This window comes from Paramormyrops kingsleyae, chromosome 8 (assembly GCF_048594095.1).
Source record: "Paramormyrops kingsleyae isolate MSU_618 chromosome 8, PKINGS_0.4, whole genome shotgun sequence".
Classification (NCBI taxonomy): Eukaryota; Metazoa; Chordata; class Actinopteri; order Osteoglossiformes; family Mormyridae; genus Paramormyrops; species Paramormyrops kingsleyae.
In genome coordinates, this window is record NC_132804.1 from 40142639 (window position 1) to 40155789 (window position 13151).

Here is a 13151-nt window from a genome sequence, read left to right on the forward strand (position 1 = left end):
CTTCATAATCCAGCACAAAGCATCCTTAATTGTTATTCTGACCATTATTATGCATTATGAAGATATTCATAGTGGGTTATAGATAAGACCTTAACAGAGCATTCATAATGCGTGAGAAACATGGCTATAATGTGTTATTTCTTTTTAGAAATCTTTATAGCCGTATCTATAATACTTAATGAATGTTACAATGAATTATAAGAATTTATATAAGAAGTTATTAGGCTTTATGAATATGGGCTTCATAGAAAGTACTACCAAAATATTTATTTTATATTTCGTTTATTATAAGCCTATAATTAAATGGATAAACACTCAAAATGGACTGAAGTTCTACTAGAAATAACAACAAAACATAGCTCTATTTATTAGGAAGACAATTATTTGATATTTTCGAAATATTTATTCACACCAGTCTGTATGTGTATGCTTGATGTCGCGCTCCATCAAAACAGTTGAAATAGAACGCACCCATGGTATAATTGGAACACCTCCCACATGTAAACACAATGATGTGCTAAAGCGTTGGTTTGTTGTTTGAGGCTAAAATGCCGACTAAAAGTTTCATTCTGAAATTTCACTTATATAGGCGGAAAAACGATAGCGATAAACATTCAGCATTAGACTGTAAAACCGTATCTTATGTCTGTTTATTCAGTTGATCATAAACTGAACAATGCTTTTCTATTGTAATTTCTTTCTTTATAAATATTATATATTTATATAAATATACAGTATATAAAACCATGAATTGCTGTCTATCACATAACAAGTTACAAAACGTATGCAAAATCAAAAGATATTCATTTGTGCCTGGCACTAACCATGTATTCCTTCATAACACTAAGGCCTCGTCCACACGGATGTTCGAAATTGGGTCCGGACTGTCACTGGCGCGGCGCAGCCCCGCTTGCACGACGAAGACGCATGAAACGCGTATTTTAAATCAAAAATAAAAGCAAAGGTATGCGTATCTATTATACGTATCTAAGATATGCGTATCTAAGATAAAAGTTGCTGTACAGAATCATGGGACATACTCGGTCCACCAGAACGACAACCGAAAGCCATGTAAACACAATAGCATCGTTTTCCTCGCGTTCGTCGGGATTTTGACGCCAAGAAAACGTTGCATGCAGCGTTTATTTGACGCCACCTGAATGCGTAGCCGGCCGAACGCCGGTGCTGAACGCCCGTGTGGACGCTTTGATTTGCTCCAATGAGCAGAAAAATGGTCGGCGTTCAGTCGGCGCTCACCTGGCACCACGAACGCCAGAAAAACGCCTGATACAGACATCCGTGTGAACGAGACCTAATGCTACGTTCACACCGCGAGCGTCAAAGACGCCAGTCGTCGCTCCCGCCGCCCTGAAAGCGACGCTAGCCAACGCCGGAGACGCTCTCTGACATCATAGAGTGGGCGGACAAGGCCACTCAGAATGCCAGGCTCTGAGAACTTTTTAGAGGGGCCGCAAAACAAACAAACGTGTAGCTTATATCTTTGCTCCGACTCCTATAGGACATAATTTGTCAAATAAATATTGTTGTGAGCCAGTTATTTGCATTCCCGCTTAAAATCAAGCATTCTGGAGGGAAAATGTTACCTATAAATAGTGTAGCGCTTCTTTTCAAATTTACCTTCTCACAATGGATGATTGCCAAGTAGTTGCTTGTGCAGCACTGATTTACCTGCAGCGACGGAGACATAGGAGATCACAGTGGGTGCACCCGATTCTCCAGCCTAGGAACGGTTGGGTTGGAACAAAAGTTTACACGCTTATGTTCTGCGGCGCTCTCTTTAGCGGAGCATCTCTACATTCCCATTGGTTGCCGCCCAACCACGTCACAGCTCATTACCATAAAGGTGATTGGGATTCAACTTCTGTCTGACGCTCCTGCCGCCCAAATCGCGCCGTGCCGTGCCGCTCCTCGACGCCTCCCGACGCTCCCTCCCATAGAGAATGAATGAATGTCTTCGTTAGGCATTGTCTTTGTGCTCTAAATGCGTAGCCAATTGGTCTCAGTAACATCCGGATACATAATGAAATATGGATATTCATTCATTAATTCACTTATTCAAATATTTCTTGGGATGGTCCCCGTATTTCCGACGCCCCTGGAACATACACATCTCTCTAATGTGACAAAATCACAGTATATAATAAATTTGGTTCATGAAGTTAATAAGACTTGACACAGGTTTTATATTATATCACAATGTTTCTATTGGTTTGTTTTGTTTAGTATTTTTAGGCTGGTATCTCTTATCTGAAAAAAATAAACATTTGATTCCTGATGTCGTGTCCAATGTTCTTTTTTTCCATTCAGCTTTTATTAAACACAGTTTGGTACCTCATGGCATATGTAAAGTGCATTACGTATTACAGTTCTGATATATGATTATTAATTATTAATAACCCAGAATTGTACTATTTTTTTATTCCATTTTACTCTGTATTCACACACACACACACACACACACATAAATACAGGGTGTATATATAGTGATCCCCCGCCTATTGTGGAAGTTACGATCCAGACCCATCAGCAATAGGTGAAAATCCACGATATAGAAAGACCATATAAATAAACTTTTGTAGTTTGAGCCTTAAAATACCCCTCCCACATGCTTTAAACACATGTGAACTTATTAAAACGCACTTTGTAAACACATATGATATGTGGATGTTTGACTAAGGATATGAGTGATATAAAATATGAGAATTTCTGGTATCACTCTAATGTTTTTAGTAATGCATCATGTTGGTCTTAAATTTTACTCATACTGGTCTTAAAAGGTCTTAAAAAGGTCTTAAATTTTACTTACTGAAACCTGCAAGAACCCTGGTTTAGTAAGGTATATCTTTCAAGTCTTCATAAGATGCTAAGAGTCACCATATCAGGAAACCCAGCCATGGTGTATGGTGATTGTGTGTATGCGTGCCTTATGATTGACTTGCACCTCATCTAGGGCACTCAGCTGCTTTGTACCTTGTGCTGCCTAACTTAAGCTCCAGTACCTGCTAACAGGATAAACATTTAGAAGATGGATGGATGGAATGTGAGCCCCCAAAACTGTATTATGCCCTTGTTCATTGTACTTAAAGTTACAACACAAAAAAACTATTTCACACAGAAATAGTTTCAAACAGAAAATCTGTGTATTTTTTATTTAGTGCAAATGATTTTACAAAAATGATCAAATTAAAAATGCACATTATACACATAAATTTATGAAGTCTTAAAAAACTAATGAGTTCTCATAATAAACTGCAATTATGACATTAGTATTTATGATGCAGAGTTCTTTCCATTCTGAACTTACATTCTGTCCCATTCTCATTGTGCTGTTGAATGTAATCCTCCAAACTGATCATACCCCTGCACTGGCTCAAAAATACGGTCCTTACACAGCACACAAATGCAGACACTCCTGCCAGTTGTGAAGAAAATGGGGAATTTTAATTCCATTTACCTTCACTTACTATCCACAAGGCAATCCACAAAACGTTTCTCTTAGAAAAAAGGCAAAGATCTAACAATAGTACTAAATTTGAAGGCATTACAAGTTTTTATTTCCTTCTTAAATTCTGAATGCTTACTGGGTAGGAGGGTTAGACTTGTTAAATTTATGCTGAGTTCACCAAAAAAACACATTTAGAAATAAACTTGCTTTGTACACTCTGCAAACATTTTCCTTTAAAAATATTAATTTTGCTGTAAAACTTATAAAGAGGCAATCACTGAATACTGAACACATGATTTCTAAAGGCTATTAAGTTTCACACAGAAGAAATGGATTAAGAATTAAAAGATAAATATCCTACTATATTAAACAATAGAATGTGCTCCAAAACACCATAGCAAAGTATTCTATGGACATAACACCTTTTTAAAAGGTGTCATTAATCATATGGGATATGGATCCAAAGACAAAACAGCTGTCATTACAAAAAGTCTCAAATGAAGGCAAAAATCTAATAAACTGTAAGCTGTACTTGATCAAAATTCCTTTCCTTCACCCTTTTACCTTCAGTTTCAGCTCCCCTTTCAGAAATGAGGCAATGAGCATAAAAAGTTATATAACAGTAAGACGGCATTACCAATAATGAGGTTTTGTAAGCTGGAGATAAGTTTAAATCTGATATTAGATTCAGAACACTTGATTAAGGAATCCTACAATAACTAAACAGTCATAACATTCCACAGCATGCAACTGAACAAGCAATTTAACATTTTGGAAATACTTTCTGGATATAGGGATGTCTGTTTTCTGGTAATCTAGATATATGAATATTTATAGTGAACTGAAGTGGATGAGGGCACCAATTGACAGCATAGTTATATTTGTAGGTCTGACCACCTGTGGCTTATTTCCTGCATGATGCACTCAAATAATTACAGGGGAGAAGCAGACTACATCAAGTTAAGTACAGTATATACAGTACAGTCTCAAGACAAGATAGCACCAAGTCAAACTGCTGGGTATCAAACTACCCTTCCACAGTACAAAAGTATTCACGTAATTCACAACCTGGACCACATAATCAGTCGATGCACGACTGTGGCACATATGTATGTCATTTCATCTGTATACTCTATAATAAGGGCTCAAAATTGAGCTTTAAGAATAAAAAAACATTCAAGAAGAAATAAGATTTTCTTTGTGTCTTTAAAACCTTGTGAGATACGCCGCATTAAATCAACTAACAGTAGCTTGCAGATGCCTGACATTCTTTTTATGCTGGTTAGGGGACACTAATGGAGGAGCAATTGCTTGGGTTATACTGAGATGGCATTACCTAATTTACACACCACAGCCTTCTTGAATGCTTGAATTTCATGGCTCAGATCCATTTTCATTTCATGAAGCCCTGCCAAACACCAAATAATTTCTCCTTCTTTCGATCCAGGACTCAAAGCAGCTTGGTTGGTTGTAAGCCTCACGTTTAATCCTACTTGTACACTATCCACTGAAAACCATTTTGATCTCAGTGTTTTCAATGAACACAGTTCTTCAATGCACCCCCACTGGGGGGAATAACATGACTCAGAGTAGGTAGACCTTATCATTACATTCACAAGCATGTACATCACATATGCACATGTACTTCTTTCAAAATGACTTCACAACCCTGTCCTTTTTCTACACAGGTGCACACACAGGTCGCTGCTCATCATCCTATATCCTTATCCTTAGCGAGTGCCATCCGAGCCCCCAGTTCCAAGCTGGTGCCAGTCCACCCAGCGCTCCCCGGGCAAAAGGGCTGTCAGTGATATGAAGGCTTCCCCCAGCAGAAGGTTCTCCCAGAAGGCTCCCTCACTCAGCACTCTCAGATGAATCACCCTCTGCTGTAGGTCTCCCCATGGAATGCCATCATACACCAGCTGGAGGTGGGATGGGATACAAGGCAGCGAGGGTCAGTACTTATCGCAGTCTGCATGTACAGAATCACATGTTTCTGGTCCTTAAGGTTAGCAATGAACTTGAACTATGAACATTGTTCTAACAAATAGCATGACAATCACTTACACAAGCTTTCTTTTTGTCATGATGGAAGACTTCCATAACAGATTCCATTTTGTTCTAGAAAAATAAATCTCACCATCTCATTGTAGGTAGGATTGCATGTGCGTTTGGCAGCTTTGGTTTTTCTCTTGCTGGTTTTCTGGGGGTCTGGTAGGAGGTACAGCTTGACATAAGGGTCAGGATCTGTCCCATCCTGCAAGGGCTGCTGTGTGACAGTAAGGGAAATATAAATATAAAGTGTGGTAATCCATACGTAGCAGATTGTAGGGATAACAGAATGAGACTGAACTTTATTTATGTACAGCCTAAGTACAATTTGTTTTTGTGTAAGTCAGGGGTGCTCAACTCCTGGAGGGCCAGAGCCCTGCACATTTTTGGGTTTCCCCTCATTTAACACACCTGATTTAACACTTTGTGCTAATTACCCCATAGCTCTTGAGCTGAATCATTTATGGTTGAAAATGGAAAGAGCTAAGCTACACAGGGCTCCGGCCCTCCAGGACTGGAGTTGGGCACCCCTGGTGTAAGTGGTACCACTAAAGTAAAGGAATTAAAAAAAAGAACACAAGAGAAAACACTCATGGACAAGCCCACAAATGCAAACACTGCTTGAATGTGAATGCAGTTAATAGACACTCCCCCCCCGATTGTTATAGCACCCTCTTTTGCTGTAGGTAGGGCCCCAACAATAACTTTGACCCAGGGCGTCTACCCTCCTATACTCACGCCTGCATGTAAGGCATCCGAACACATCCTCTTTCAATAAAATACTTATAATGGCATGTAAAAACTTACCAGCCCTCGGATGTGCATGACCATGATGAAAAGCTTGTTGCTCTTGTAGGAGATAGAAAGCTTCACCTCTCCCACAATTTTGCCAGCAATGGGAGCCCATGACACCTCTGCCAGGAGGAATGGCAAGAACGATAAAATGTTTCAACAACTCACTTCCTGTATATTTTAAGGCAATGTAAAGTTCTGGTTTTCTTGTTTGAAAATGACCTGATCATGTGTTATAATGGACATTTCAGTTTAGTGTTCTTTTGTTTGTAAACTTTCTTTTTTCCAGTTCACAAAAATACTTTTTCACTGCTAGTTTTCATTAACGTTAGTGACCTTGCACTGAACCTCTAGGTCCTTGTTGAAGGGGACACATTGTGTGTGATGACTGGTAAACGGTATGCAATTGTGTATAAAGAAGCAGATAGGTTTCCAGTCTCCTACTGGCTGAGGGTATCAGGCTTCAGTAATATCACCTAAGATAGCACTACACCAGTCCTTCAGTGGAACTACTTTAGCAGACAATAAGCACTGGGTTTTGCCTCCATCTCCCTATATTTCCAAACAATAATTGACTCCTTGAATTTGAGTTGTGCTATTTTGCTGTGTTTCCATGAAAACTAATATTTCAGGAAGCTGATTTACATGACACAAGTAAAGTCACTATCGATTACAGTATAGCATCACTTAATCACTGGGATACATTCTGAGAAATGTGTTGTTAGGTGATTTTGTTGCCTAATGTAATAGTGTGTACGTACCCTCATAAGAACATAAGAAATTTACAAACGAGAGGGGGCCATTCGGCCCATCAAGCTCGTTTGGGGAGAACTTAACTAATAACTCAGAGTTGTTAAAATCTTATCTAGCTCTGATTTAAAGGAACCCAGGGTTTTAGGTTCCGCTACACTAGCACGAAGACTATTCCATACTCTAACTACATGCTGTGTAAAGAAGTGCTTCCTCAAATTTGTTTTAAAATGTTCTCCCGCTAATTTCCACTTATGGCCACGAGTTCTAGTACTTAAACTAATATTGAAATAGCCATTTGGCTGAACAGCATCCAGATCCGTTAGAATCTTATAGACCTGGATCATGTCCCCCCTTAGTCTCCTTTGCTCAAGGCTAAACAGATTCAGCTCAGCTAACCTCTCCTCATAAGACATTCCTCTAAGACCAGGAATCATTCTCATAGCCCTCCGTTGCACCTTTTCTAAGGCCTTCTTAAGGTATGGTGACCAAACCTGCACACAATATTCTAGGTGGGGTCTTACCAAGGAATAATATAAATGTAACATCACCTCCCTTGACTTAAACTCCACACACCTAGAGATATAACCTAACATTCTATTAGCCTTTTTTATTGCTTCCCCACACTGGCGAGAGTGGGACATGGAAGCATCAACATACACACCGAGATCTTTCTCGTAATCAGCTACCTTTATTTCAGTGGAACCCATAAAATATCTGTATTTTATATTTCTGCTCCCTGCATGGATTACCTTACATTTGTCCGTGTTAAACTTCATCTGCCAAGTATCAGCCCAGTCGCTAATTAAATCCAGATCCCGTTGTAGCCTCTCTGCTGCTAAATCAGTATCTGCTACACCACCCACCTTGGTGTCATCTGCAAATTTAACCAGTTTACTGTATGTATTGGTGTCAATATCATTAATGTAAATTAGGAACAATAGTGGTCTTAAAATTGAACCCTGCGGTACCCCACTATGAACGCAGGCCCACTGTGACATTGTGCCTCTAATAACTACTCGCTGCTTCCTGTCAGTTAACCAGTTTTTGATCCAAGCTGCCACAGCTCCTAAAATCCCTGAGCTTTGAGGCTGTACAGCAAGAGCTGTTTGTGGGGGACAACATTAAAGGCCTTCTGGAAATCTAAGTAGATCTCATCGTAGGCCTTTTTGTGATCAATTTCACTTGTAGCTTCCTCAAAGAACTCAAATAGATTTTTTAAACAGGATCTACCTCTCCTAAATCCATGTTGGCTATCCCTCAGAATGTTATTTGCATCCAAGTAATCTACCATTTTCACTTGGATTATAGCTTCCATTATTTTTCCAGTAATGCTAGTTAAACTGATTGGCCTATAGTTTGCTGGATTACTTCTATCCCCTTTTTTGAATATGGTGTTATATTAGCATGCTTCCAATCTGAAGATACCACACCCGCAGATAACGATTTCTGGAATATTAAAGTTAAAGGTTGGCTAATAATATCCCTCATCTCTTTTAAAACTATGGGTAAGATGCCATCAGGGCCCTGCAATTTATTTATTTTGAGTTTAGCTAGGCTTAGTATCACATCAACCTCAGTTATACATATATTGGTCATAGACGACGCTGAATTCATACTAATTGGTGGTAAGTTACTTGTGTTCTCTACTGTGAACACCCGTGAAAAATAATCATTAAACTCATTTACTATATCAATTTCATTTTCAATTATAAGCCCCTTACTATCCTGCAAATTAGTGATTTCAGCTTTTAGAGCTCTTTTGGAGTTAAAATATTGGTTCCACTGTGATATTTAAGTTTTGCTCTGCAATACTGACAGATGACTGTATTTTCACTTTTAATGTGAAGTGCTTCCACACAACTGAAGCTTTCCTCTTTATTTGGACTCTCATTTGCTATGATCCATCTTCCTTCAGACATATTGCACAGTAAACGAGAAGGCAAACTTTAGTCAATGCTTTTTTGAAGTTAAGTTTAAATCGAGTAATCATGACGCTTTAGACAAGTGATGAAAAAGTTTCATTTACAACCTAAGTCTGCAATAAAACTAGGCAGGAAATGTGCATGAAGACAAATTACCAAGAAGCGTAAAGGAAGCACTTTTACCTGAAGGTTTGTTCTGTAGTGTGTTGTAAACAGTCCCTGGTCTTTCATCTCTTGGAAGTGGGTGGAAGAAAGTGTAGATGAAGTCACACTGAAACATTAACCATTAAGAAAAGTAGTTAGTGACTGATCTGTATATATACCTGTTCTTGAAGAACTCCTGAAAATGAGTGTAACATCTGAACACTTTGTGTACCACATGCACTTATCCAAAACTGTGTATATTATTTCACAATGCAATGGATAATTACAGAAGAAATTCTGTGTGGCATGGTGGCTTGGTGAGTAGCACTGCAGCTTCACAACTCCAGGGTCGGTGCTTTCATTTCTGGCTCAGACTCCATGTGTCTGTGTGTGCAGTTTGCATGTTCTCTCTGAGTTTACATGGAATTCCTCATATAGCACAAAATTAAGAATTTCAGCTTGAATTTGGGTTTCTGAACTGCCTATAGTATGTGACTGTGTGTTTGCCCTTGAATATAGTGGCATTCCATCCAGGGAACACCTCTACCTTATGTTTTCTGCTGCTTTGGACAGGCTCTAGGCCTTCCTTGACCCAGTTCTGGATAAGTGGCATTAGAAGATTGATGGATACTTTAAGTATGTTTGAGGTTACAGTCTCTGTCTGTTTTTGTTGAACCTTCAATTATTATATAATTATCATGCTATAAAAATATACTTTGGTGATCTATCCTAGAAACAATGAATTTCATTCCTGGACACCGAACGTCATAGAGTCTTTCGTACATGTATGTTTATAACACTCTCAAAAATCATGTCATAACTAATAGAATAAGGTATTATGTTAAAGGGTAAATAATCAGTGTATTTCAAATATGGGAAATTACACTGCCATGTAGGGGTATAATTTCTTTATCAAACTTGCCTAAACAAATCTTTATAATTGTGTCGTTATGTGCACTATTTTTGGTCAATGACTGGGTGTCCAGGAATTTTACAGGACTGAGGTGGCAACCCTAGTTATGACTGGTATTTGCTACCAGATCCTGTGCCACACCATCATGACTGCTAGTAAAAATCAGTGTACAGTTTCCAAAAAGAGCACAGTCACAAACAAAACATTTATGTATCTCGAGAGCAAGCTACAATTTTCAGCACGAAATACACACGAGAGAAAACTAGTCTTACAATAACATTCAATTCAATTAAATTTTATTTATATAGCGCATTATCACAACATTACATTGTCTCAATGCGCTTTACATTTCTGCCTCGTAAGGACCCCCCATTGAGTAAGCCAAAGTTACTTTACAAAGTTATGTTACAATAACATAATAGATTAGATTCAAAGCCAAAAATGATATAACATGTATATAACAGCGTTGTAGTACTCAACTCCAGTCTTGGTCTAAAGACAACTTTTTCACTTACTCGGACTTGTCTTGGAATTGAAAGTATTTCCACTCAGTTTTGAATCAGTGTCAGACTACAGCATCTAGTGTTGGACTTATTTAAAAGCAAGACCAATTTTTTTCATCAGTGATGAACTTTCTAATTTCTCTTACTTTCGAAATAACAATATACAGTGGTACCTCAGTTCTTGAATTCATTAGAATTCGAATTTCTTAAAAGTCGAACCAACCAGTTCGAAAAAAATTTACCTAGAGCTCGATCTGAATGTCAGAAGTCAAACCGTGAACGCTGACCTAAGAAACTTGTACGCGTGGCGAAATGAGTCACGCGGCGGAAACAAAGGGCAACGTTTCAGTCTCAGCCTCGCATTCACTGTGATAGCACCGTGCATGTTAACACTAGCTGAATACATGTATTGATACATTTAGACAATGATAAACAGTAACAGTAATTATTATTATTATATAATAAAATTAGTGCTGGGCAACGATTAAAATCTTTAATCGTGATTAATCGCATGATTTGTCTGATTAATCGTGATTAATCGCAATGTTATGCGCAAAATTTAATAATGTAATTGTTTTGTGCACTTTATTTTAACCCTCTGGGGTCGGGGGTCCCGCCTGACAGAAATTTCGCCAAATTATTTAAATAACACTGCGAGTTTTTGTCATATACACATTTAAAAAACACCCTCAGAAACCTTGGACGGTCTACTTTTCAAATATATATAGGTAGAAATTGTTGCCATTTTCAGCAGCGATTCTTGTACCTGTGTCCATGGCTCAGTGTGCTAAGCCTGTCTGCCTGTAATCACAAGATCGCCAGTTCAAACCCATCCTATTTAGAATGTGAATAGTGATCTTCAGCTGAGAGCAGTCCTATACACTCCTGATGCAAGTAAGACAAAGAAAGGTGGTACAGTTTGCTTTTTTGCCTATTTAACCTAATTTTAAAAACTTTAATACTTCCAACAATGGAAGTTTTGAAAAGAAGACCGATTACAGATTTAGTCAGTGTTTTTTTCATGATTCTACATAATGATTTCAGCGAGATATAAACTGAAATACACAAGAAAGATACGCGGTTGACGATGCCCTCGTCCCGAGTGTTAATAATAGTCACTGCATCATATTTATCGCTTTCTATATTTATATGGTCACAGTTTCATTTTTCATTCCATCTAATGTACCAATAAACTGTGAAAGGGATTTTATTGTTGCTACTTTCTTGCGTTTCAATCAATATTCATTGTGAAAGCCACTGACTTTGAGGAAAAAGAGTGTCACTCCAAAATTCTAACACGTTAGTAACCAAACCACATAAAATTTCAGAATGTCTCTTTCACCTATGTGTAGCCAACCCCTGTGTCTAAGCTTCAGAGCTCAAAAGTCTTACCTAGAAATGTCTATAATGTGATTTTTTACAATTTCTCAGCATGTCTGAAAATAGGTTTTTGAAAAGTATATGTTTAAAGATTTTAACAAAAAATAGAATAATAACATTTTAAGTGGTCTCAGATTATTGGTGCTGAGTTTGTGTTGAATAAAAGCACATGTAACAATGCAGCAGTCTTAGCCCCACCCCAAATGCTCTCATTGATTGAAACGCGTGATGAAGCCCATTCCAAGCCAGTACTGATCAACATCCCTCCCCTCCTATGACCCATGGTTTGTAGGTGTATTCAGAGCAGAGCATGTGAGCGGAGTGGAGCGGTGAAAATTTCCGCTCCTCGCTCACGAGGCTGTTGGCTCCGCCCGCTCCTCTGCTCTAATTCGCACTAAGCCGCTCCGCTCAACACCGCTCCTGGCTCCACTAAAATTTCCTCCCGCTCCAGTCAAATCGCTCCACGCTCGCTCCAATTTAAAAGAGGGACAAATAATCTGCATGCCTTACAAAAGTCACCTTAAACCGAAGCCTTATGTCATAAAGAAATATGAGCAACGGCAACATTGCCACTCAGAACAGAAAATATTTATTTTTAAGCAACATATAGACAACAACAGACAGGTTTGGCAATGGCATTCCACGCAAAAATAGGCTTAAAAATAAAGGAATCAGTGGGCTTAATAGCCTAAATATACATGCACGTTTTAAATTTCTCAATTTTTTTCTGTTGATGCTGCTGCTGCGTCTCTATAAAATAAAATTTCACTGACAGCGTTACGTGAAATTTAAAAAATCCTATTAGACCTACTTTGAATGACAAAATGAATTTATTTGATTACCGATCTTTACTTTATAGGCTTTTATACTTTAATTTACTATAGACTTGATATGTTACAACCATATAAAACTTGCTCGCGTTTTGCTTTGGCTTCCGCCTGTTCGTGTAGCACCCTCTCATGTTTCTGAGAAAAGTGATTCCAAAGTGAATCTTTACTCACTGAAACAGTTTCACCACATTATTGTTCTTGCTCTACATTATTGTCATCTATACGTTTGATAAGAATAGTACACTTGTATGATTTATCAGTTTCCTTTGTGAAATACTTTGCGAATTCCATCTCGTTCCAATTTGTGTAACAGTCTTGATAGTTGTACAGATGAATTCTGGGTAGATTTGGGCGCCTCAGAATCGTAGTGTGAGCGGTATCGGAGCGAAATTGGAG

General features: G+C 38.4%; 1 protein-coding gene across 8 annotated transcripts in view; it reads right to left on the bottom strand.

Moving 5' to 3' along the window:
* Nucleotides 1-3139: 3139 nt before the first annotated feature.
* pik3c2b (phosphatidylinositol-4-phosphate 3-kinase, catalytic subunit type 2 beta) overlaps nt 3140-13151 on the bottom strand; it is a 144927-nt gene continuing 134915 nt past the window's right edge. For all 8 annotated transcript variants that reach the window (XM_072715846.1, XM_072715845.1, XM_072715844.1 and 5 more), the window contains 4 exons: nt 9169-9256; nt 6326-6432; nt 5607-5735; nt 3140-5388 (listed from right to left, as the gene is read on the bottom strand). In XM_072715846.1, the coding sequence (XP_072571947.1) occupies nt 5197-5388; nt 5607-5735; nt 6326-6432; nt 9169-9256 (516 nt within the window). In that variant the 3' untranslated portion in view covers nt 3140-5196. The remainder of the gene's footprint in view (nt 5389-5606; nt 5736-6325; nt 6433-9168; nt 9257-13151) is intronic.